The 22,874-nt window shown below is 42.9% G+C and overlaps 1 protein-coding gene across 1 annotated transcript in view; it reads left to right on the top strand.

The window, feature by feature from the left end:
- Positions 1-9,161: 9,161 nt before the first annotated feature.
- The window catches only part of LOC132763540 (ectonucleoside triphosphate diphosphohydrolase 2-like), a 43,299-nt gene continuing 29,586 nt past the window's right edge, over positions 9,162-22,874 (top strand). The window contains exon 1 of the mRNA XM_060757109.2: positions 9,162-9,322. Within this exon, the coding sequence (XP_060613092.2) occupies positions 9,197-9,322 (126 nt within the window). The 5' untranslated portion in view covers positions 9,162-9,196. The remainder of the gene's footprint in view (positions 9,323-22,874) is intronic.

The raw sequence follows: 22,874 nt of genomic DNA, 5'->3' as shown, positions 1-22,874 counted from the left end.
GCCCCCCTTTCCCTTGGCTCTCGGCAATCTCTTTTGTAGTGCCCCATCTTCAGGCACCGGAACATTGGACCTCCCTCTGCCCTCCCTGCGTTCCCTGGCCCTGTTCTTTCCAGGCTGGTCTGTCCCTAGGGTCCCTGTGGCCCCCGTCCCTATCTGTTTCGGCCAAAGCAGCCACCATGCAGGTGGCCTGAACCTCTGCCTGAGCCTTCCGATCATCTTCTTCTTTCTGGACCGCAGCATCCTCTCGGTTGTGGAAAACTTTGAAGGCAAGGTTGATCAGCTGGGAGATGGGCATCTCTTCCCCACCCTCCAACTTCTGGAGTTTGAGCCTAATGTCCCTGGTGGACTTCCCAATGAAGAGAGTGTTCAGCAGGCGTTGGCTCTCGGGGTTGGTGGGGTCAACATTGGTCCAAGTCTTAGCCACCCGGCAGATCTGGTCAAAGAAGTCAGAAGGACTCTCGTCTGGCTTTTGCTGGATGTCAAGAAACTTTGAGAGGTTCATAGGGCAACGGTACACCAAGGGCATGGCAGCTAAAATGGCATGGTGGAAGCCTTTTAGAGCCAGCCTGCCTGCATCAGTGTTGTAGTTTCACCCTGGGTCCTCCTTGGTGGGGAAAACTACCTCGTTATCTTCCCCACCATCCACATCTCCCTTCATGACCTCTGCCTGAGTGGCTGCCAATAGGCGGCACTCAAAGCCTCACATTCCAGCTGGCTGGCAATCTATAATCCTATCATTTCCCCCATTGTTTGCGATCGTCCCGCCTTCTCGCTTCTGATTCGTCCATCTTCGGAAGCGAGAGAAGTGCGCCGATTGGCTCTCTAGAGGCGGAGAAAGATGCTGATTGGCCCAGAAGCAAGGCGAGCCGCCAAGCCTCCTCCCAGCTGTTCAGCTGTCAACCAATCAGCGTGAAGCCGGGCGGAGAGGGGCGGGTGGGAAATTCAAAAGGTTTTACTGTACTTTCTCTATAAAAAGCCTGTAAAATTCTTTAGCGTCATGCTTGTAGAGGAATTATCCCTACTTTTGCATCCGATTGCAGCTGAATCGCTAATAAAACACCTCGGTCGCTGAACTTCTTCCGCTTTGGTGAGGATTTATTATTTTTAATATTTTAATCGCTGAAATTGGCTTCGCTGGCCTCACCAAGGTTCCGGGACTCTCTTTGGTGCGGTCCTCAGGGGTCTCCTCGGCTGGGGAGACCCTCCTAAAAGCAGCTCGATATCAACAGCTGTGATGGACTGGAGGAGGACTAACAGGTTGAAACTTTATCCAGACAAGACAGAGGTCATCCTGGTCAGTTGCGGGGCTGACCGGGGTATTGGGTGGCAACCTGTGCTCAATGGGGTTACACTCCCCCTGAAGGCACAGGTCTATAGCTTGGGGGTCCTCCCGGACTTGATGCTATCGCTTGATGCTCAGGTGTCAGCGGTGGCTGGAAGGGCCTTTGCACAATTTAAATTTGTGTGCCAGCTGTGACCATACCTTGTGAAGTCTGACTTGACCAGAGTGGTCCACACCTTGGTTACATCCAGATTGGACTATTGCAATGCGCTCTACGTGGAGCTGCCCTTGAAGACGGCCCATAAGCTCCAACTGGTACAATGGGCGGCAGCCAGGCTCCTAACTGGCGCAAACTATAGGAAGCATACAACACCCCTTTTAAAACAGCCTCATTGGCTGCCGATAAGTTGCGGAGCAAAATTCAAGGTGCAAGTCATGACGGTTCGGGCCCTGCCTATCTCCGCAATCGCATCTCCCTCTATGAACCCGTGTGAACTCTAAGATCCTCCGGGGAGGCCCTCTTCTTGCTCCCACCTCCGTCACAAGCACGGTTGGTGGGGACGAGAGAGAGAGAGAGAGAGAGAGAGAGAGAGAGCTTTCTCGGTGGTGCCCTCTCCCCCCCCCCCCCCGCCTCTGGAACGCCCTCCTCAGGGAAATAAGACAGGCCCCATCCCTCCCCTCTTTTCATAAGAGTTTGAAGACTTGGTGGTTTCAACAAATCTTCGAGAGTGACCAGTGCTAGCTCAGCCAGGACACTGTCCAGACACGACCTTGCCATTGACTATGTTGTGAACTGCTTTGAGTCCCCCCAGGGGTGAGAAAAGCTGTATATAAATGCAATAAATAAACAAACAAACAAACAAAACCATGAAATCAGCCTGAAATCTGCTTAAATACAAAAATTAAATTAAATTAAATTAAATTAAAAATTAAATACATTACCCTGGTCATTCTCCTATCAGGCCCCTGGAAATAGCTCGTCCCTGCTTTTGTTGTTTACCTATTATAAGACTGTACCCAAATGCTGGTCCCATCTTATTTCAATTTGTATCAGTCTTGACCCAGCCTTTTTATTTGCCCTGACCCATTCCTTTTCCATGCCCTAACAAAAGCAGGATTTTTTTCTTTTAATATTTATGTGTTGTTGGGTAATTCCATTCTTATGTTGCAGTTACTGTTATTTTTTTTGTTCATGTTGTGACTCTTTATGTTTTGATGTTGTTGCTTGGCAACCGCCCTGAGTAATTTTTTTAATTATTTTATTATAAGATGGAAGTTGTAGTTCACCCTGCATCAAGACACAGCACTTGTCTTGACAATGGACCTGGACCACATTTGGCACACAGAATCCCATGACCAGGTTTTGGGGTGGGGGGTGGGGGGGAAATTGACCTTGATTTATGGGAGTTGTACATCCAAAGAGCACTGTGAATCCAACCAATGGTGGATCTGGACCAAACTTGCCACGGGTGGTGGGATTTGCAGTACCTTGACTCCCTTCCAGAGATCACTGCGACCCCCACGAATGGAGGTTGGGTTGGATGGCCTTTGGGAACCCCTTCCAACTCTAGCATTGAACCAGTGCAGTAAAAGTGGTGCCAAAACCGCATTAATTCTGCAGTGTAGATGAGGCTTTTAACACACTCAATTCGTTCAAGTCTCCTTTGTAGCCTAGAAGTGGTTTCAATATTTTGTGGGTTTGAAGGTTTTGCAAAAAAGGAGGAAGCGGGAAAACTGCAGCCGGAAAAGAAGCCGAATGTGGTTCCAGATCCTGCATTTGCCCAGTTTGTTTTTCAACCTTGGAAACCCACAGCAGTTTCCAAACTGGGCTGCAACCAGAGATTGAAGGGGCCCCAAAGGCCATCTAATCCCACCCCATGGCAAGATCCACAGCAACTGTTCCACCAGAGCTTGCGTCCAGGCTCTCTTTTGCTTCTGCATCTATTGTATGTCTACATATCTGGATGGTCTCTTCCGTTATGGCAGGAGGAGGTTGGGCTGGATGGCTTTTGGGTGCCTCTTCCAAATCAATTATATTAAATATATCATTATCTATGTATGTATATCTCAATCTTTTTATCTTATCTCTGAACCACATCTCTGACTGGATTGCCACCTGTTGGGAGAGTTGGACTGGATGACCTTTGGGTGCCCCTTTCCAAATCCATGTTATTCTATCTATCTATCTATCTATCTATCTATCTCACATGTATCTATCAAACCATGACTGGAAGGCCATCTGTTAGGCAGATTTGAATGGGGCCTCCCTTTATTGCAGAAGGGGGTTGGGCTGGATGGCCTTTGGGTGCCCCTTCCAAATCAATGATATTAAATCTGTTATTATCTACCTATGTATGTATATCTCTATCATATCTATCATATCTCTGCCTGGATTCCCACCAGTCAGGCGGTTTGGACTGGATGGCCTTTGGGTGCCCCATTCCAAATCCAGGTTATTCTCTCTCTCTCTCTCTCTCTCTTTATATATCATATGTTTCTATCATATCTATGGCTGGAAATCCATCTGTTGGGCAGATCTGAATGGGGTCTTCCTTTATTGAAGAAGGGGGTTGGTTTGGATGGCCTTTGGGGACCCCTTCCAAATCACTTGGGTCCCCAGCATTGCCCAGGTTATTTGAAAAAGTCTGTTTTTAAATGTACCAAATGCACAAGGTTGTGGGTGAACTACAACTCCCATTATGCCAGGTTAACCCCCAGAAACTCCATCGGTGGTTAAAGCTTGTGATGTTGTGCAAGTTTGCTTTGGCTATATCATGGGTGGGGATCAGTGTGCTTTCTAGCTGAGGGTAAACTACAACTCCCACCATGATGAGCCAGTCCCCTCAAACCCCTATAGTAGGTTCGGTTGGTCATGTGGGGTTCTGTGTGCCAAGTCTGGTCCATCATTGAAGGAGGTAACAGTGGAGGCTATCCAGTCCAACCCCATTCTGCCAAGAAGCAGGGAAATATACACACATACACAAATATATACACACACATATACACACACAAAATACATATACACAGACTGAGCCACAGCAACGTGTGGCAGGGGATGGCTAGTTTATAATATCTATCTGATCTCTGCCTGGACCTTTTGGGAGGGTTGGACTAGATGGCCTTTGGGCACCCCTTTCACATCTAGGATATTAAATCATAGATAGAGAGTATAGGTATAGATAAAGATATCTGGATCATCTTTGTCTATGCAACATATCCATGGTTGGATGGCCTCCTCTTGGAGGGTTTGTGGCAGACTAGATGGTCTTTGGGGGCCCCTTTCCAAGCCTATGATATTATAGGGTTGAATGAAAAGTAATGCCTCCATTCTAATCCTTAGAATGTGCTCTTTAACTACCACTATTCACTTTCCTACATAATCACTAGACAATTGGATACATTTCTGCCAACGATGAACAAATTTTCTGAAACTGTCATGGAAGAAGTCAACACTCAGTTTCCGCAACCAGTGTCTCACAGTTCTCTCAATGTTGTATCTATCATTCTCTCTCTCTCTCTCTCTCTCAAATCTCTAATAGAATCCTAGAGTTGGAAGAGACCTCATGGGCCATCCAGTCCAACCCCATTCTGCCAAGAAGCAGGAATATTGCATTCAAAGCACCCCTGACAGATGGCCTCTAGCCTCTTTAAAAGCTTCCAAAGAAGGAGCCTCCACCAAAGAAGGAGCTGCTGAACGGCACTCACAGTCAGGAAGTTCTTCCTCATGTTCAGATGGAATCTCCTTTCTTGTAGTTTGAAGTCATTGTTCCGTGTCCTAGTCTCCAGGGAAGCAGAGAACAAGCTTGCTCCCTCCTCCCTATGACTTTCTCTCACATGGCTATCATGTCTCCTCTCAGTCTTTTCTTCTTCAGGCTAAACATGCCCAGCTCTTTAAGCTGCTCCTCATAGGGCTTGTTCTCCAGACCCTTGATCATTTTAGTCTCTCTCCTCTGGACACATTCCAGCTTGTCAACATCTTTCTTCAATTGTGGTGCCCAGAAGCAGACACGATACACAGAATAGAGCATGGGGAGCATGACTTCCCTGGATCTAGACACTAGACTCCTATGGATGCAGGCCAAAATCCCATTGGCTTTTTTTTGCCACCACAACACATTGTTGGCTTATGTTTAACTTGTTGTCCACGAGGACTCCAAGATCTTTTTCACACGTCCTGCTCTCGAGCCAGGCATTGTCCCCCATTCTGTATCTTTGCATTTCATTTTTTCTGCCAAAGTGGAGTATCTTGCATTTGTCACTGTTGAACTTCATTTTGTTAGTTTTCGCCCATTTCTCTAATCTGTCCTCTGGAGTACTGGCTCTCCCTCCCACTTTGGTGTCGTCTGCAAACTTGATGAACATGCCTTCTAACCCTTCATCTAAATCATTAATAAAGATGTTGGAACAGGACTGGGCCCAGGAGGGAACCCTGCTTGTGGCACTCCGCTCGTCACTTCTTTCGAAGATGAAGAGGAAGCCTTGGGGAGAATCACCCTCTGGGTTCGTCCATTTAACCAATTACAGATCCACCTCACCATAGTTTTGCCTAGCCTGCATTGGACTAGTTTCCTTGCCAGAAGGTCATGGGGGACCTAGTCAAAGTCCTTACTGAAATCCAGACACGCCACATCCACGGCATTCCCCGCATCTACCCAGCTTGTAACTCTATCGAAAAAAGAGATCAGATGAGTCTGGCATGACTTGTTTTTGATAAATCCATGTTGACTATTAGCGATGACCGCATTTGTTTCTAAGTGTTTGCAGACCACTTCCTTAACAATCTTTTCCAGAATCTTGCCTGGTATCGACGTGAGGCTGACTGGACGGTAATTGTTTGGGTCATCCTTTTTTCCCTTCTTGAAGACTGGGACCACATTGGCCCTCCTGCAATCTGCTGGAACTTCTCTCGTTCTCCAAGAACTCTCAAAGATGACTGCCAATGGTTCTGAGATGACTTCTGCTAGTTCCTTCAATACTCTTGGGTGTAGTTGATCTGGCCCTGGGGACTTGAACACATTTAGAGCGGCCAGGTATACCTGGACAACTTGTTTCCCAATATCTATCTGACAGAGGTCCTCCTGGTCAATCGTAAACTGGATCAGGGTGTAGGGTGGCAACCTGTGCTGGACAGGGTTACACTCCCCCTGAAGTCACAGGTCCGCAGTTTGGGAGTCCTCCTGGATTCATCACTTACGCTTGAGGCTCAGGCTTCGGCGGTGTCCGGGAGGGCTTTTGCACAGCTAAGACTTGTGCGCCAGCTGCGACCGTACCTTGCAAAGGTTGATCTGGCCAGGGTGGTCCATGCCATGGTCACCTCTAGATTGGATTACTGTAATGCGCTCTAAGTGGGGCTGCCCTTGAAAACGGCTCAGAAATTCCAACTGGTTCAACGGGCGGCGGCCAGGATGTTAACTGGCGCTCCTTACAGAGAGAGGTCAACCCTCCTGTTTAAGGAGCTCAATTGGCTGCCGTTTACCTACCAAACCCAATTCAAGGTGCAGGGGCTTACCTACAAAGCCCTAAACGGTTTGGGACCTGCCTACCTGCGTGACCGCATCTCTGTTTATGAACCCACGCGCTCTCTTCATTCATCCGGAGAGGCCCTGCTCGCGATCCCACCTGCGTCGCAGGCGCATTTGGTGGGGACGAGGGACAGGGCCTTCTCTGTGATTGCCCCCCTACTCTGGAACACCCTCCCCAAAGACATTAGACTAGCACCCACGTTGGCAGTCTTTAGGAAGAACTTGAAGACCTGGCTATTCCGATGTGCCTTTCCAGAATAGGATAACCCAGCACTATGTCCCAGAAGCACTTTACTAGAGTTAAGACTCTCTGCCCATTGCACTTGCCCAGAAATCCAACATACCACCTGCCACACCCAGCACTTTTTAACATCACTGGCCCGGCCCTGGTTTTTTTATTGCGTAATGATGTAATGTTTTGTTATTGCTTGTTTTTAATTTGCTTTAAATTGTATTGTTATTGTTTTGCTGTTGTTGTGTTGAGGCCTTGACCTTTGTAAGCTGCATAGAGTCCTGCGGGAGATGCTAGCGGGGTACAAATAAAGTTTAATAATAATAATAATAATAATAATAATTTCTGCCTGTATGGGCACCAGTTGGGAGGTTTGGACTAGATGGCCTTTGGGTGCCCCTTTCCAAGCCTGTGATGTTCTATCGATCATAGATCATAGATATATATTTATATCTATATCTCTATTTATATCTAAATAATCTGTGTCTATGCACCAGATCCATGATGGGATGGCCTCCTCTTGAAAGGTTTGTGGCAGACTAGGTGGCCTTTGGGGCCCCTTTCCAAGCCTATGATATTCTCTCTATGGTTCTCTCTCTCTCTCAATCATATGTATAACATCTATCTGATCTCTGCCTGGAGGCAGAGGGTTGGACTGGATGGCCTTTGGAGGCCCCTTTCCAAGTCTAAAACAGTGGATGTGGCTCTTAATGAGACATGCCGCATTATCACGGGGTGCCTGCGCCCTACACCACTGGAGAAATTACACTGCATAGCCGGTATTGCACCACCTGACATCCGCCGGGAAGCCAATAGTGAAAGGACCAAGGCAGAGACATCTCCAGCTCATCCCCTGTTTGGGTATCAGCCAGCACGTCAACGACTTAAATCTAGAAATAGTTTTCTAAGATCTACAGAGACCAGTAGCGTAGCCAGGATTTTGTTTTGGGAGGGGGGGCTGAGACTGAGTGAAAGAGGGTCTACCCTAGGAAACCTTTTTTATTGTTACCCCAATACCCCCATGCATATGGGATATATTGAGTATGGTGATCAGATCATGATAGGAATAAACATAACAGTTTAAATAATGCACCAGTAAGGCCTTTTCGCAAACCACCATGAGAATTTCGGGGGGGGGGGGGGGGGCTCAACCAATGGCTGATACCAAATGAGAGACTCCCCCCTGGGCACACAGAAGACTGGGCGACTTGGAAGGCGCTGAAAAGACTGCGCTCTGGCACCACGAGATGCAGAGCCAACCTTCAGAAATGGGGCTACAAAGTAGAATCCTTGACATGTGAGTGTGGAGAGGAGCAAACCACTGACCACCTGCTGCAATGCAATGCAACCTGAGCTCTGCCACATGTACAACGGAGGACCTTCTTGCAGCAACACCAGAAACACTCCAAGTGGCCAGATACTGGTCAAAGGACATTTAATCAACTACCAAACTCACAAATTTTGTATTTTGCCTGTTTTTTTTTTTTTTGCTTTGTTCTGTTAGAAATGTAATATAATGGACTGGTTGCACTGACACGACAAATAAAAAATCCAAGTCTATGATACTATATCTATCATAGATAGGCACACAGATATTTGGATCATCTGTGTCTATGCAGCATATCTATGGTTGGATGGCCTCCTCTTGGAGGGTTTGTGGCAGACTAGGTATTTCATTTATTTATCGTGTCATCCGCAACCAGAACATTGTATTACATTTCTAACAGAACAAAACAAACACATATAAAATCCCCAAAAAAACAAAAAACACACATTTTGCAAACTTGGTAGCTGATTAAATGTCCTTTGACCAGTATCTGGCCACTGGCAGGGCTCCACCTGGCAGACTATGTGGCCTTTGGGGACCCCTTTCCAAGCCTATGATTTTACATCTATCAATCTCTCTGCCTCTCTCTCTCTCTCAATTTCTCTCTCTCATATCTATAATATCTATCTGAGCTGTGCCTGGGTGGATTGGCCACCTGTCGGGAGGGTTGGTCTAGATGGCCTTTGGGCGCCCCTTCCTCCCTCCCCACTGGAGGATTGTATGACTCAGAGAGGAAGAAGAGGGGAGGAGGAGGAGGAGGAGGAGAGCAGGGAGGGAGGGAAGGAGGAGCGGGCGGAGGAGAAGCCAGAAGAGGAGACGGAGGAGAGGCGGGGATGGCGGCGGGGGTCCCTCGCGTGGCGCTGTGGGCGCTGCTCGGCGTGTCCGTGGCCGCCCTGGCCGCCCTCCTGCTCCTCTGCCTGCCCCCGGCCACCCAGCTGCCCCGACCGCCCCCCACCAAGGTAGGAAGCAAGGGCATGGGCAAGGACCCAAGGCACCCCCAGTGGCCTCCCCTGCAGGGCTCCACCGCCCATCCTCATCCTCATCTCTATTAGTATTAGTATTAGTATTATTATATTTTAACTATTATTATTGTTACTGTGTTTATTCATATAGACATATAATATATTCTTAGGTGGCAATTATTATTATTATTATTATTATTATTATTATTATTATTATTATTAGATAGATAGACCACAAGGTTACTCTGCTGGCTGTTGTATTGGGTCCCACGTTGGACTCCTCCCAAGTGTCTAGAACTGTGTGATACATTGTGTATAGTGCATGCAGATTGGAGTAGGGTGGCCTTTTGCAGCTGGCAGGTGGAGATTTTGTGAGCACCAATTGTTTTTGCATACAGGCCAAGGTCTTGAGGCACTGCACCCAGTGTGCCCACTTCGACTGGCTTGTGCCAGAGTCTTTGCGGTTCGGTCTTTCAATCCACATATCGTGTCAGCTTTTCCAGTTGTTTCTCTTCAATCCTGCTGTTGTAACATCGACGATCCGTACTTTGTTTTTATCACAATCATGAAATCAGGAACCTTGTGCTCCAAAACTCTGTCCATCTGAATTATTATTTTTATTATAGCCATTATTTTATATTTTATTTTTAGCTTTTATTATTATTAAGCTTTTAAAAATTATTATTATATTCCTTATAATATATTTCATATATTATTATTTTATTTCTTATTTTATTTTATATTTCATTTTATTATAATAATAATAATATTTTATTTTTAGCTATTATTATTTTATTTTATATTTTGCATGCTGGTCGCTTCTGTAAAATATAAAATAAAATAATAATAGCTAAAAATAAAATATTATTATAATAATAATAAAAGCTAAAAATGAAATATGAAATAAATTAAGAAATAAAATAATAACAGATAAAATATATTATAAAGAATATAATAATATTTTTAAAAGCTTAATAATAATAAAAGCTAAAAATAAAAAATAAAATAAAATAATGGCTTTTTACCAAACTCACATATGTTGTATCTTGTCTGTTTGTTTGCTTTGTTCTGTTAGAAATGTAATATAATTGACTGGTTGATCTGACACGACAAATAAATAAATTTTATATTTTAAATGTTTTATTTATTTATTTATTTATTCCTTCCTTTCCTCCCTCCTTTTCTATCATCCACCTATCCATTCCTTCATCCATCCACCTATGTATCTCTCCACCTACCTATGGATGGATAGGTAAATCTATTTATCCATCTATCAATTTATCCATCTATTTATCATATACCTCTTATCTACCTTATCTATCCATCAATCTATCCATCCACATATCTACCTATTTATCTATCAACATATCTATCCATCCACCTATTTTCTATCTATCTATCTATCTATCTATCTATCTATCTATCTATCTATCCATCCATCCATCCATCCATCCATCCATCCATCCATCTATCAACATATCTATCTATCTATCTATCTATCTATCTATCTATCTATCCATCCATCCATCCATCCATCCATCCATCCATCCGTCCATCTATCAACATATCTATCTATCTATCCATCCATCCATCCCCCCTCTCTCTTTATCTTTCCCTCTATCTATCCACACATCTCTCCTCTGTCTGTCTGTCTGTCTGTCTGTCTGTCTATCCATCCATCAACATATCTATCTATCCATCCACCCTTCTCTCTATTTTCCCCTCTATCTATCCGTCTATCTATCCTCACATCTCTCCATTATCTGTCCACATCTCTCTATCTACCTGTTATCTATTTATCGGTCTATCCACATATTTCTCCATTTATCCATCTATTTATCCATCCATCCACATCTCTCTTCTATCTATCCATACATCCATCTACCTATTATCTACCTACATATTATCTCTCTCTATCCATCTATCTATCAATTTACCTTTCATCTATCTAATGATCATCTATTCATCTACCTACCTATCTGTTTATCCATCTATCCACTTATCTATCCATCTGGCTCAGTGGGTTCAACCCTTGTGCCGGCAGGACTGAAAACCAATAGGTCGCAGGCTTGAATCCAGGGAGAGCATAGATGAGTTCCCTCTATCAGCTCCAGCTCCTCATGCAGGGACATGAGAGACGCCTCTCACAAGGATGGCAAAACATCAAAACATCTGGGCATCCTTTGGGCAATGTCCTTGCAGACGGCCAATTCTCTCACACCAGAAGTAACTTGCAGTTTCTCAAGTCACTCCTGACACACACACACACACAACCCCCCCCACAAATATTCAGTAATATATTCACAAATAATAATCCTAAAAATATTTGCAGAAATATTCAATAAAAATAAGCATTAAAATATCCAAAAAATTCATTAACATATTCACCTAAATATTCAGTAAAATATTCACAAATAATAATCCTAAAATATTTGCAGAAATATTCAATAAAAATAAGCATAAAAATATTCAGAAAAATATTCATTAACATACTTGCAGTTTCTCAAGTCGCACCTGACATGACAAAAATTTTTAACATATTCACAGAAATATTCAGTATTCATTAAAATATCTGCAAGAAATAATCATAAAAATATTTGCAGAAATATTCAATAAAAGTAAGCATTAAAATATCTAGAAAAATATTCATTAACATATTCACAGAAATATTCAGTAAAATATTCACAAATAATTATCCTAAAAATATTTGCAATTATTTTTTTGTAAAAAAAATAGTCATAGAAATATTCACAAAAATAAAGATATACTTATTTGTGAAAATATTTCCCAAAGTATTCTTTAAAATATCTACAGAAATATTCACCAAAGATAATTATTACAATATTTGCAAAAAATCATTAAATTATCTGCAGAAATGATCATAAAAATATTCATGAAACATATTCTTGGAAGTAACCATGCTTCTTCTTGCATAAAGTTCTGGTTGTTATTCACTCCAACATGTGTGTGTGTGTGTGTGTGCATGTTCTTAAGTGATTAATTGCCTCCTTCTGCTTTTTTCTTGTGCCTTCAATCTCCCACTCGCATTTCTTTGAATCTACGGGGAATATTCGGCAGCACCATCTGGTTTCCCATCAAGGAAACGGGGCCTCCGCCTTAACCTTCTGAATCAATGCAGGGAAATGGGAACAAAACCATGTTTTCTTCACAATTTTTATTGGGGAGTTTTAATGCCAAGGTGCCTGGATTCATTTACAGAGGAAGCTCACTGTGGCTCAGTGCCACGGGACCCCGGGGGTTAGCCTTTGGCAAACTACAGAACTACAAAGCCCAGAAACTGGAAAATCATCATCATCATCACCATTATCATCGTCATTATTATTTACCATTATTCTTATTATTATTAATTAGCATTATTATATTATTAATAATTAGCATTCTTCTTATTAATTACCATCATTATTCTTATTATTAACTAGCTTGGGGACCCGGCGCTGCCCGGGTAATTTGAGAAGGGCATTGTGTGCCAAGGTTGGTCTTTATCATTCATTTATGTGGCTCGCAGTGCTCTCAGGAAGTTAGTGAAGGTACTTCAAGTCCCACCATCCATAGTCCATCCTCCTCCAAACCATACTAGGATGTATAGTGGGTCATGAGGGTGGGTCATGTGCCAAGTGGGTCATGTGCCAAGTTTGGTCTTCATTGGTCTTTGTTGGGGGCCGCAGTAGTCTGTGGGAACCAACGGGTGGGGAAGTGCTACAAATCCCATCACCCATTGTCTGTCCTCCCCCAAACCTCACCAGGACATAAAGGGGGTCATGGGGATTATTAAGTGTGGTCTTGATCGGTCATTGGATGAGGGGCGCAGCGGTCTCGGGAAAGGAGTAGAGGTACTTCAAGTCCCATCATCCATGGTCCACCCTCCTCCAAACTGCAGTAGGATGTAGAATGGTCATGGAGGCTCTGTGTGCCAAGTTTGCTCTTTATTGGTCTTTGTTGGGGGCCACAGTGGTCTGTGGGAACCGATGGGTTTAAAAGTACTATAAATCCCATCAACCTTTGTCCATTCTCCCCCAAGCCTCACCAGGACATAAAGGGGGTCGTGGGGGTTATGTGTGCCAAGTTTGATCCAGGTCCGTCACCCATGCTGGTCACAGTGGCCTGTGAAAGTGGCAGCCAATCTGAAAGCTGCCACATACACCGTCCTTCCTACCTCCGCATACAAACACTGACTTTTATTATATACATAGATTATTACTAGCTGTCCCCTGCCACTCGTTGCTGTGTCTTAGTCTGTGTGTATGTCCTTTGTGTGTGTATATATTCGTATATATGTGTGTGTGTTTGCATATGTGTGGTTTTGTGCATGCATTGTAATGTTTTTTGGCTTTTTAAGTCCCTTCTGTTGTGTTTTTCAGTGTTTTTTATGAGTGATGGTCACTTGTTGGTCTGAGAGGTGTATTGTGTCCAAATCTGGTGTCAATTCGTCCAGTGGTTTTTGAGTTATGTTCATCCCACAAACTAACATTACATTTTTATTTAAATACTAGCCGTCCCCTGCCACGCATTGCTGTGGCCCACTCTGGTGGCCATGGGGGTTCATGTGTGGGAGGTTTGGCTCAATTCTATCATTGGTGGGGTTCAGAATACTCTGTGATTGTAGGTGAACTACAAATCCCAGCAATTACAACTCCCAAATGTCAAGATTCTATTTTCCCCAACCTCCACCAGTGTTCACATTTGGGTATATTGAGTATTCGTGTAGAGTTTGGTCCAGATTGAGTCCACAGTGTTCTCTGGATGTTGGTGAACTACAACTCCAAAATCAAAGGACACTGCCCACCAAACCCTTCCGTATTTTCTGTTGGTCATGGGAGAACTGTATGTAAAGTTTGGTTCAATTCCATCATTGGTGGAGTTCAGAATGCTCTTTGATTGTAGGTGAACTGTGAATCCCAGCAAACTACAACTCCCAAATGACAAAATCCATGTTTTTTGAGTGATGGTCACTCCTTGGGGTAGTAGGTGTATTGTTTCCAAATTTGGTGGCAATTCATCCAGTGGTTTTTGAGTTATGTTAATCCCAGAAACAAACAAAATTTATATAGACTAGCCATCCCCTGCCACACGTTGCTGTGGCCCAATCTGTGTATATGTGTTTTGCGTGTATGTGTGTGTGTGTGTGTGTGTGTGTATGTGGTTTTGAGCATGTGTTTTAATGTAATTTTTTGTTTTTGGGCTTTTTAAGTCTCTTCTGTTGTGTTTTTCAGTGTTTTTTGAGTGATGGTCACTCATTGGCCTGATAGGTGTATTCTGTCCAAATTTGGTGTCAATTTGTCCAGTGGTTAACCACAAACAAACATTAAATTTTATTTATGTAGATTATTACCATTATTATTCACCATTATTATTATTATTATTATTATTATTAACCGTTATTAGTATTATTATTTCCTGCTATCCTCTCTTAAAGGAGATTTGTGCTTTTATTTCCATCTCATGCTTTCTTTATTTGCAATTTTAAGTCCATTTCTCCTGGTTTGTTTGCGAATATATAACGATATTATTTATTATTATAATTATATTATAAGTGGGAGCCCCACTGAAATGATTCAATAGCTCATTTAATTATTGTGAAACTGCAAGTCGCTTCTGGTGTGAAAGAATTGGCCATTTGCAAGGATGTTGCTCAGGGAACTTTGCCTGGATGTGTTACCATCCTGTGAGAAGCTTCTCTCATGTCCCCAGCATGGGAAGCTGGGGCTGACAGATGGGAGCTCACCCGCTTCCTGGATTCGAACTGCCGACCTTCAGCTCAGCAGTTCAGCTGGCACAAGCGCCACCGAATTGGTTCAATAGCTTATTCAATTATAATATAAGGCATATTATAATGATAATATTTTTTGTGTCAGGAGTGACTTGGGAAACTGCAAGTCGCTTCTGGTGTGAGAGAATTGGCTGTCTACAAGGACGTTGCCTGGATGTGTTAGCATTTCTGGGAGGCTTCTCCCATGTCCCTGACATGGGGAGCTGGAGCTGACAGATGGGAGCTCACCCACTCCAACTGGCACAAGGATTTAACCCATTGCGCCACCAGGGGTTCTCTTTGCTGTGCACCATAGAAAGGGTTAAGGGAGAGGCAGTATATATATATATTACTAGCCGCCCCCTGCCATGCGTTGCTGTGGCCCACATGGGGGTTCTGTGTGAGAGGTTTGGTCCATTTCTATCGTTGCTGGGGTTCAGAATGCTCTGTGATTGTAGGTGTACTATAAATCCCAGCACTACAACTCCCAAATGTCAGGAGTCTATTTTCCCTAAACTCCACATTTGGGCATATTGAGTACTGGTGTAGAGTTTGGTCCAGATCCATCATTGTTTGAGCCCACAGTGATCTCTGGATGTAGGTGAACTACAACTCCAAAACCAAAGGACACTGCCCAGCAAACCCTTCCAGTATTTTCTGTTGGTCATGGGAGAACTGTGTGCCAAGTTTGGTTCAATTACATCGTTGGTGAGGTTCAGAATTTGATTGTAAGTGAACTATAAATCCCAGCAACTACAACTCCCAAATGACTAAATCCTAATTTTTTGAATGATGGTCACTCCTTGTGTTGTGAGACGTTTTGTTGCCAAATTTGGTGTGATTTCGTTCATTGGTTCTTTTGTTTTTACGGTACTCATGACGCACAGAGCCTTTTTATATATATAGATTATATTATTGATCTAATATTATACCAAATATAATATCAATAATATAATAATATAGTAATATAATGCATTATACACACGCACGTACACATAATTTATTACAATGTAATATAATGTTTAATATAATAATAACATATAATGCTTCATATAATGATGATGATGTTGATGATGATGATGATGATGATGCAGTTTGCACTCGAAGGCCTGGATGCAATCCTGGGGCACCCAGAGGTCATCCATCCCCGTCATAGAAAGAGGCCAAATGAGGGATAGTTTTGAGAAAAGAATGAGGTAGTGTTCCCTCCCTTCTTTGGGATGGAGATTCAAGCTATTTTGGCACCAAGGCTGTTTGCGCCTCGGCCGCTGAGCTACAACCCAGCCAAGTTTGACTCCGAACCGAACGTGACTTCATGTTCTCTTTCCTTTGTTAGTTATTCCCCAAAGAGGTGAACTTGAGGTCCTGTTTTGGGAAGAGTTCATGGAAACGCATCCCGTTCTTTCCTAGGCTGTAGGCATGAAGGGCCCCCCAAAGGTCACCTAGTTCACCCCAATTCCTTCAACAGCTCAAGATCATGCAGCTCAAGGCCTTTCCTTCCTTCTTTCTTCTCCTTCCTTTCTTTTTCCTTAACTTTTACTTCTTCATTTTTACTCTTTTACTCCTTCTTTCCATTTCCCTTCTCCTTCCCTCTTCTTACTGCTTTCTTTCCTTTTCTTGTCCCTCTCTCTCTTTTTCCCCTCCTTCCTTCCTTCCTTCCTTCCTTCCTTCCTTCCTTCCTTCCTTCCTTCCTTCTTCTCACACTTTCCTTTCCTTCCTTTACTCTTTTACTCCTACTTTTCTCTTCCATCTTTTCTTCCTTCCTTCCTTCCTTAACTCTCCTACACCTTCCTTCTTCTTTTTCACTCTTTTACTTCTTCCTTCCTTTCCTTCTCCTTCCCTCTTCTGACTGCTTTCTTTCCTTTTCTCGTCCCTCCCTCTCTTTTCCCCTCCCTTCCTTCCTTCCTTCCTTCCTTCCTTCCTTCCTTCCTTCCTTCCCTCTCTTAACTCTCCTTCTTCTTTTTCACTCTTTTACTTCTTCCTTCCTTCATTCTTCCTTCTTTTACTCCTTCCTTCCTTACTTTTTTCTGCACTTTCACCCCTTCCTTCCTTCAATATTCTTCCTTCTCTTACTCCTTCTTTCTTTTTATTCTTCCTTTTTTTCCCTCCTTCCTTCATTTACTCTTTTCCTCCTTCCTTCCTTCCTTCCTTCCTTCCTTCCTTCCTTCCTTTTTCATTCTTCTTTTCTTCCTTTCATCCAACTTTTCCTCCTTCCTTCCTTTACTCCTTCATTCCTTCCTTTTTTCTTCCTTCTTTTACCCACTTTTTCCTTCACTTTTACTCATTCCTTCTTTTTTTTCCCCTTCCTTCATTTACTCTTTTCTCTTTTGCACCCTTCTTCTTTTCTCTGTGTTTGTTTTCTCTCTTCAAAGGGCCTCCTTTTAAAGGCTCTGTTTATGGAAAGACAGCCCGGGGAAACAAAGGGAGGAAAGAAAGAAAGAAAGAAAGAAAGAAAGAAAGGGAGGGAAGGGTGTTAGGCCAGACCCTGTTTGCCTGCAGCTTGCCAACGTATAGTTCCAAAACATCAAAAACTTATTTCCCTAAGCACAGTGCCAAGGACCAGATCTGGGTTTTCCATACAGCAGAACCTGACTCCCTGCACAAAATCCAAGACTCCAAAAGTGCACTTCTTCCTCTTCCCTTGAGAAAGAAGCCCCAAAGTGACCAAGCTGCTCCCTTGCAAATCTGCCACTCTTCATAGGTACACTATGGAGAGTTCCCATTGAGCAGGCATAGCAGGTAAACCAGACTCCCCAGGTCTGCCACACTTTTCAGTATTAGACTGAGTCTTTTATAAGACTATTTATTTATTTATTTACGACATTTATATATCACCCTTCAGACCCCAAGGGGACTCAGAGCTGCTTACAAGTTATATAGAATCCTAGAGTTGGAAGAGACCTCGTGGGCCATCCAGTCCAACCCCATTCTGCCAAGAAGCAGGAATATTGCATTCAAAGCACCCCTGACAGATGGCCATCCAGCCTCTGTTTAAAAGTTTTCAAAGAAGGAGCCTCCACCACACTCCGGGGCAGAGAGTTCCACTGCTCAACGGCTCTCACAGTCAGGAAGTTCTTCCTCATGTTCAGATGGAATCTCCTTTCTTGTAGATTGAAGCCATTGTTCCACGTCCTAGTCTACAGGGCAGCAGAAAACAAGTTCGCTCCCTCCTATTGTGTGTGTATATATACTGTATGTATGTATGTATGTGTGTATATATATATATATATATATATATATATATATATGAGTATTATATTGCATTACATTATAATATTATAAATATATGTATATACAATATATTACATTACATTACATTACATTATTAGAATAGCACAGGAGACAAGATGGAACTGTCCTCTGGCCCCCTGATGTCATCCCAAAGTTGTAAATGAATGATAGACATCTTCCATCCTGGCTCCATCTCAGTTTCCTACCCAGATGTTGATTCTTCTTGATTGGTGTTGATCTTATGTTGACTTCCTTCTTAACATTGTAAACATTTCTGTTATCACTGTCCAGTTCTTATCACAGTTAACTTTTCAGTTCTTATTAGCAACTTTTAATTACAGTCCAACAATCAGGTAGTTAGTCATTGCAGGCCTTAGTCTTTTATTGGTGTTTCCAAAATTATTAACTCCATCCATATATCCTTTCATTCAACCATTCATTTCCACACGTCATACTAAATCCACATTGATCAAATCTGCAATGATATCTTCATGACAAGGGCTCTTTTTGGATGCGCAAAGGGAAACACAAGCAGGATCCACGCCTGCGGCTTATCAAAATTAGCCAGGTGTGATCCTCACCTGGCCAGGAATCCCAAGCAGCTCTTCCTTAAACTACAGATCCCAGGCTTCTGTTACAGACTGTGATTGTGTGACATGCAAGGAGTGCTGAGCCTTGCCTCCTTCTCACGGATTGAGTGATGGCCCTGAAAGTGAGGCCAAAACTGCATCAGCTCCATAGTGCAGGTGCAGCCTGAGCCTGGAAGAGTCTTATGTAAAGGGGGAGTCTTTCCATTATGAAAAAAAATACTCCCCTTAATGGCATTTTGGGCTGTAGCCCTATTCAAAGTAGTAAGAATAATATATGTGAATTAGGATAATAATGTGTTTTATCCACTAACCTGTCATTCATCCACCCACCTACCCGTCCTTCTACTTTTCGATCTCTATTTCTACCTTCCTTTCTCTTTCTGAAAAGCGACCCATTAATCTCTCCAACTCTCTCTCTCTCTCTTTCTCTCTCTGACCTCTCCTCTATTGACTTCATTACTATTAACAGATCACTAGACTGGGCCACAGCAACGTGTAGTATTATACACACACACACAATACTCCTCTGTGGCATTTTGGGTTGTAGTCCTATTATTCTTATTGATATTTTATATATTAGTATTTATTTAGTTATTATTTACAGCATTTCTACTTCGCCCCTCTCACCCCAGGGCGGATCACAGAATACATACGTGGCAAACATTCAATGCCATTAAACAGACAGAACAGACAACAGATAGAGGTATATGATGGCATTTTCCCCAACTTGGGCATCCTGGAGGTTGTGCTCAATTCCGGCCAGAGGGGGTACTGTTGCTCCATCCTCTATGATGAAGAGCCCTTGATCACAGGCTTCCTCCATTTTTTTGATCACCAACATTTTATGGTATTTCCTTTTATGGTGCCATAAAATATCTCTCCGTGTAAGTGGTGGCACAGCACACCTGTTTTCGAACTGCTTAGGTGGACAGTGAGCTGGGCTGAATAAAGGTCGGGTGCTCACCTCAACCCGTACTTCAAACTTCCAACTATTACTGCTAGTGATTAACCATTGTATTACAATTATAATTAATAATTAGATTATTAATATTGTAATGTATTATGAGTACCTTTAATGACCAGAAATATTGGCTAACTTCGATAGAAAAAGCAAAGGCTTTCTATGAGAAATTAATGAAAGACTCTGATCCAGAAGACATCTCGAAGAACACCACCAAAGAAGTCATCCTCTACCCCGAGAAAAGGGAAGAACAATAAAAGAGCTAGATTTAACTCCCCAGGATATGATATCTCTGGAACGGATAATGATGACAGTGAGGCCTCTAATCCAGATGAAGTGAGAGACGACCCCGGTTTGGACATGGACAATGGCAAAAATGACATATGATCGGCAAATAAAATTTCTTTCTTTAAATGTGAATGGCCTTAATTCTCCAAATAAAAGGAAAAGACTATTCAATAAATTAAAACAGGAGAACTATGATGTCATAGCATTACAGGAGACCCATATAACACACAAACACATGGCACATCTAATAAATAAGAAAATTGGCAATGTATACTACTCCTCTTTTGAGGAAAAAAAAAAGAAAATTTGTGGGAAGTCTGAAAGAAAATTTGGATAAGGTGGAATTTGACGAACTCATTTTTTTGGGAGATTTCAATGGGGTACTTTATAACCAACTAGATAAAACAAAATTTTTGAAGAAGGGTCCCAAGGAAAAAAGTAAGTACACTACCTAAAAAAAATTGGACTTAAAAGAAGACTTGGATCTAGAGGACGCTTGGAGATGTAAGAATATGACTATTCTATTCTCACAGACATCAGTCATGGTCAAGAATAGATATGTTCTGGGCCACAAAAAAATTAATTACAAAAATTTGGGACCAAGAGACATTTCAGACCACGCCCCCCTGGAGATTACTCTGAATCAGAAGAAACCTCGGGGAAGGTGGGGATTGAGCGAGAATTTGATAAAAAAGAAGAGGATATTGTTAGGTATAGAGAGCTGATTAAAAATTATATAGAAATTAATGACACCCCAGAGTGAAACCAAAACTTGTGTGTGTATCCTTTCTGCCGTGTGCGTGCACTCTGTCATCTTTGATAGCTTTGAAAATGGTGTCAGGAGGAACGCTTTGGCTTCCTCGACCATGGCCTGCTTTTCCAGGAGGATGGCCTACTGGCAAGGGATGTGGTACCTCTCACACAAGTAGGAAAACACCTTTTTGCTCACAGACTTGCAAACCTCATTAGGTGTACTTTAAACTAGGTCCACTGGGGGAGGGGGACAACAGCTTTGCGAACACTACTTTACCCACAATGTCAGGGAACTGCCAGAAGGCAAAACGGAGGGCTGCACAAACACAACAAGGACCAAGTACCAAAAGCACAATAATCCCAATTAAACAGCTCAGGGGAAGATCTCAGGAGCTCACATGTCTTTACACTAATGCACAGAGCATGGGAAATAAACAAGACAAACTCCAACTTTTAGCACAACACCACAAATATGATATCATTGGCATCACTGAAACCTGGTGGGATGACTCCTATCGCTGGAATGTAGACATCGAGGGCTTTCACAGAAACCGAACAAAGGGAGTAGCCTTATATGTCAAAAACTGTTATGCTGCAGAAGAGATGCAAGAGAGCAATCCGGGAAACCAGTTTGAAAGCATCTGGATAAGAATCAAGGGAACTGGAACTCAAAAAGATGTCATTGTAGACATTTACTACAGACCTCCAAGCTAGGAGGAAGAACTGGATGAAGTCTTCTGCCAACAGTTGACCAAACAGGCACAGAGAAGAGATGTAGTAGTCATGGGCGATTTCAACTATCCCGATATTTGCTGGAAAACAAACTCGGCCAAGAGTACAAGGTCCAAGAAATTCATCGCTTGCCTTGCAAACAATTTCATGGTCCAGAAGGTAGAAGAGGCAACAAGGGGATTGGCTACTCTTGATCTCATCCTAACAAATGCGGAGGACCTGATCGATGCGGTTGAAGTGGTCGGATCCTTAGGGGCAAGTGACCATGTGGTCCTGCAATTTGAGGTACAAAGGAAGGCCGAAACTGAGACAAGTGAAACCCATTTTGGACTTTAGAAGAGCTAATTTCCGAAAAATGAAAGAAACACTGAGCAACATTCCATGGACACAGATACTAAAAGACAAGGGAGTTACGGATGGATGGGAATTTCTCAAGAGTGAAATACTCAATGCGCAATTGCAAACTGTACCAACAAAGAGAAAAATAGGACAAGTGCTAAGAAGCCAGAATGGATGTCCAAAGAACTTCTAACTGTGCTAAAACACAAAAGAGACATGCACAAAAAGTGGAAAAGGGGAGAAATCACCAAAGAAGAATTCAAACAAATAGCCAACACCTGTAGGGAAAAGGTCCACAGGCTAAAGCACAAAACGAGCTCAGGCTTGCCAGGGACATTAAAAACAATAAAAAGGCTCCTTTCCTAATGTCAGTAGAAAAAGGAAAAACAAGGAGGCGATAGGACCTCTTCGAGGAGAAGATGGGGCAATGCTAACAGGGGGTAGAGAAAAGGCAGAACTACTTAATGCCTTCTTTGCCTCGATCTTCTCACAAAAAGAAAGTCATCTTCAACCTCAGCAAGATGGAGTGGATGAGGGATTAGAGGGCATCCAACCCCAAATTGGGAAATAAGTCCCCAGGGCCAGATCAGCTACACCCAAGAGTATTGAAGGAACTAGGGGAAGTCATTTCGGAACCATTGGCAATCATTTTTGAGAGTTCTTGGACAACGGGAGAAGTTCCAGCAGATTGGAGGAGGGCCAATGTGGTCCCAATCTTCAAGAAGGATAAAAGGATGACCCAAACAATTACCATCCGGTTAGCCTCACATCGATACCAGGCAAAATTCTGGAAAAGATTGTTAAGGAAGTTGTCTGCAAACACTTAGAAACAAATGCGGTCATCGTTAATAGTCAACAAGTCATGCCAGACTAATCTAATCTCTTTTT

This window comes from Anolis sagrei, chromosome 11, assembly GCF_037176765.1.
Source record: "Anolis sagrei isolate rAnoSag1 chromosome 11, rAnoSag1.mat, whole genome shotgun sequence".
Lineage (NCBI taxonomy): Eukaryota > Metazoa > Chordata > Lepidosauria > Squamata > Dactyloidae > Anolis > Anolis sagrei.
The sequence above is the reverse complement of the archived record's forward strand: the minus strand, read 5'-3'. Positions and strand labels throughout refer to the sequence as shown.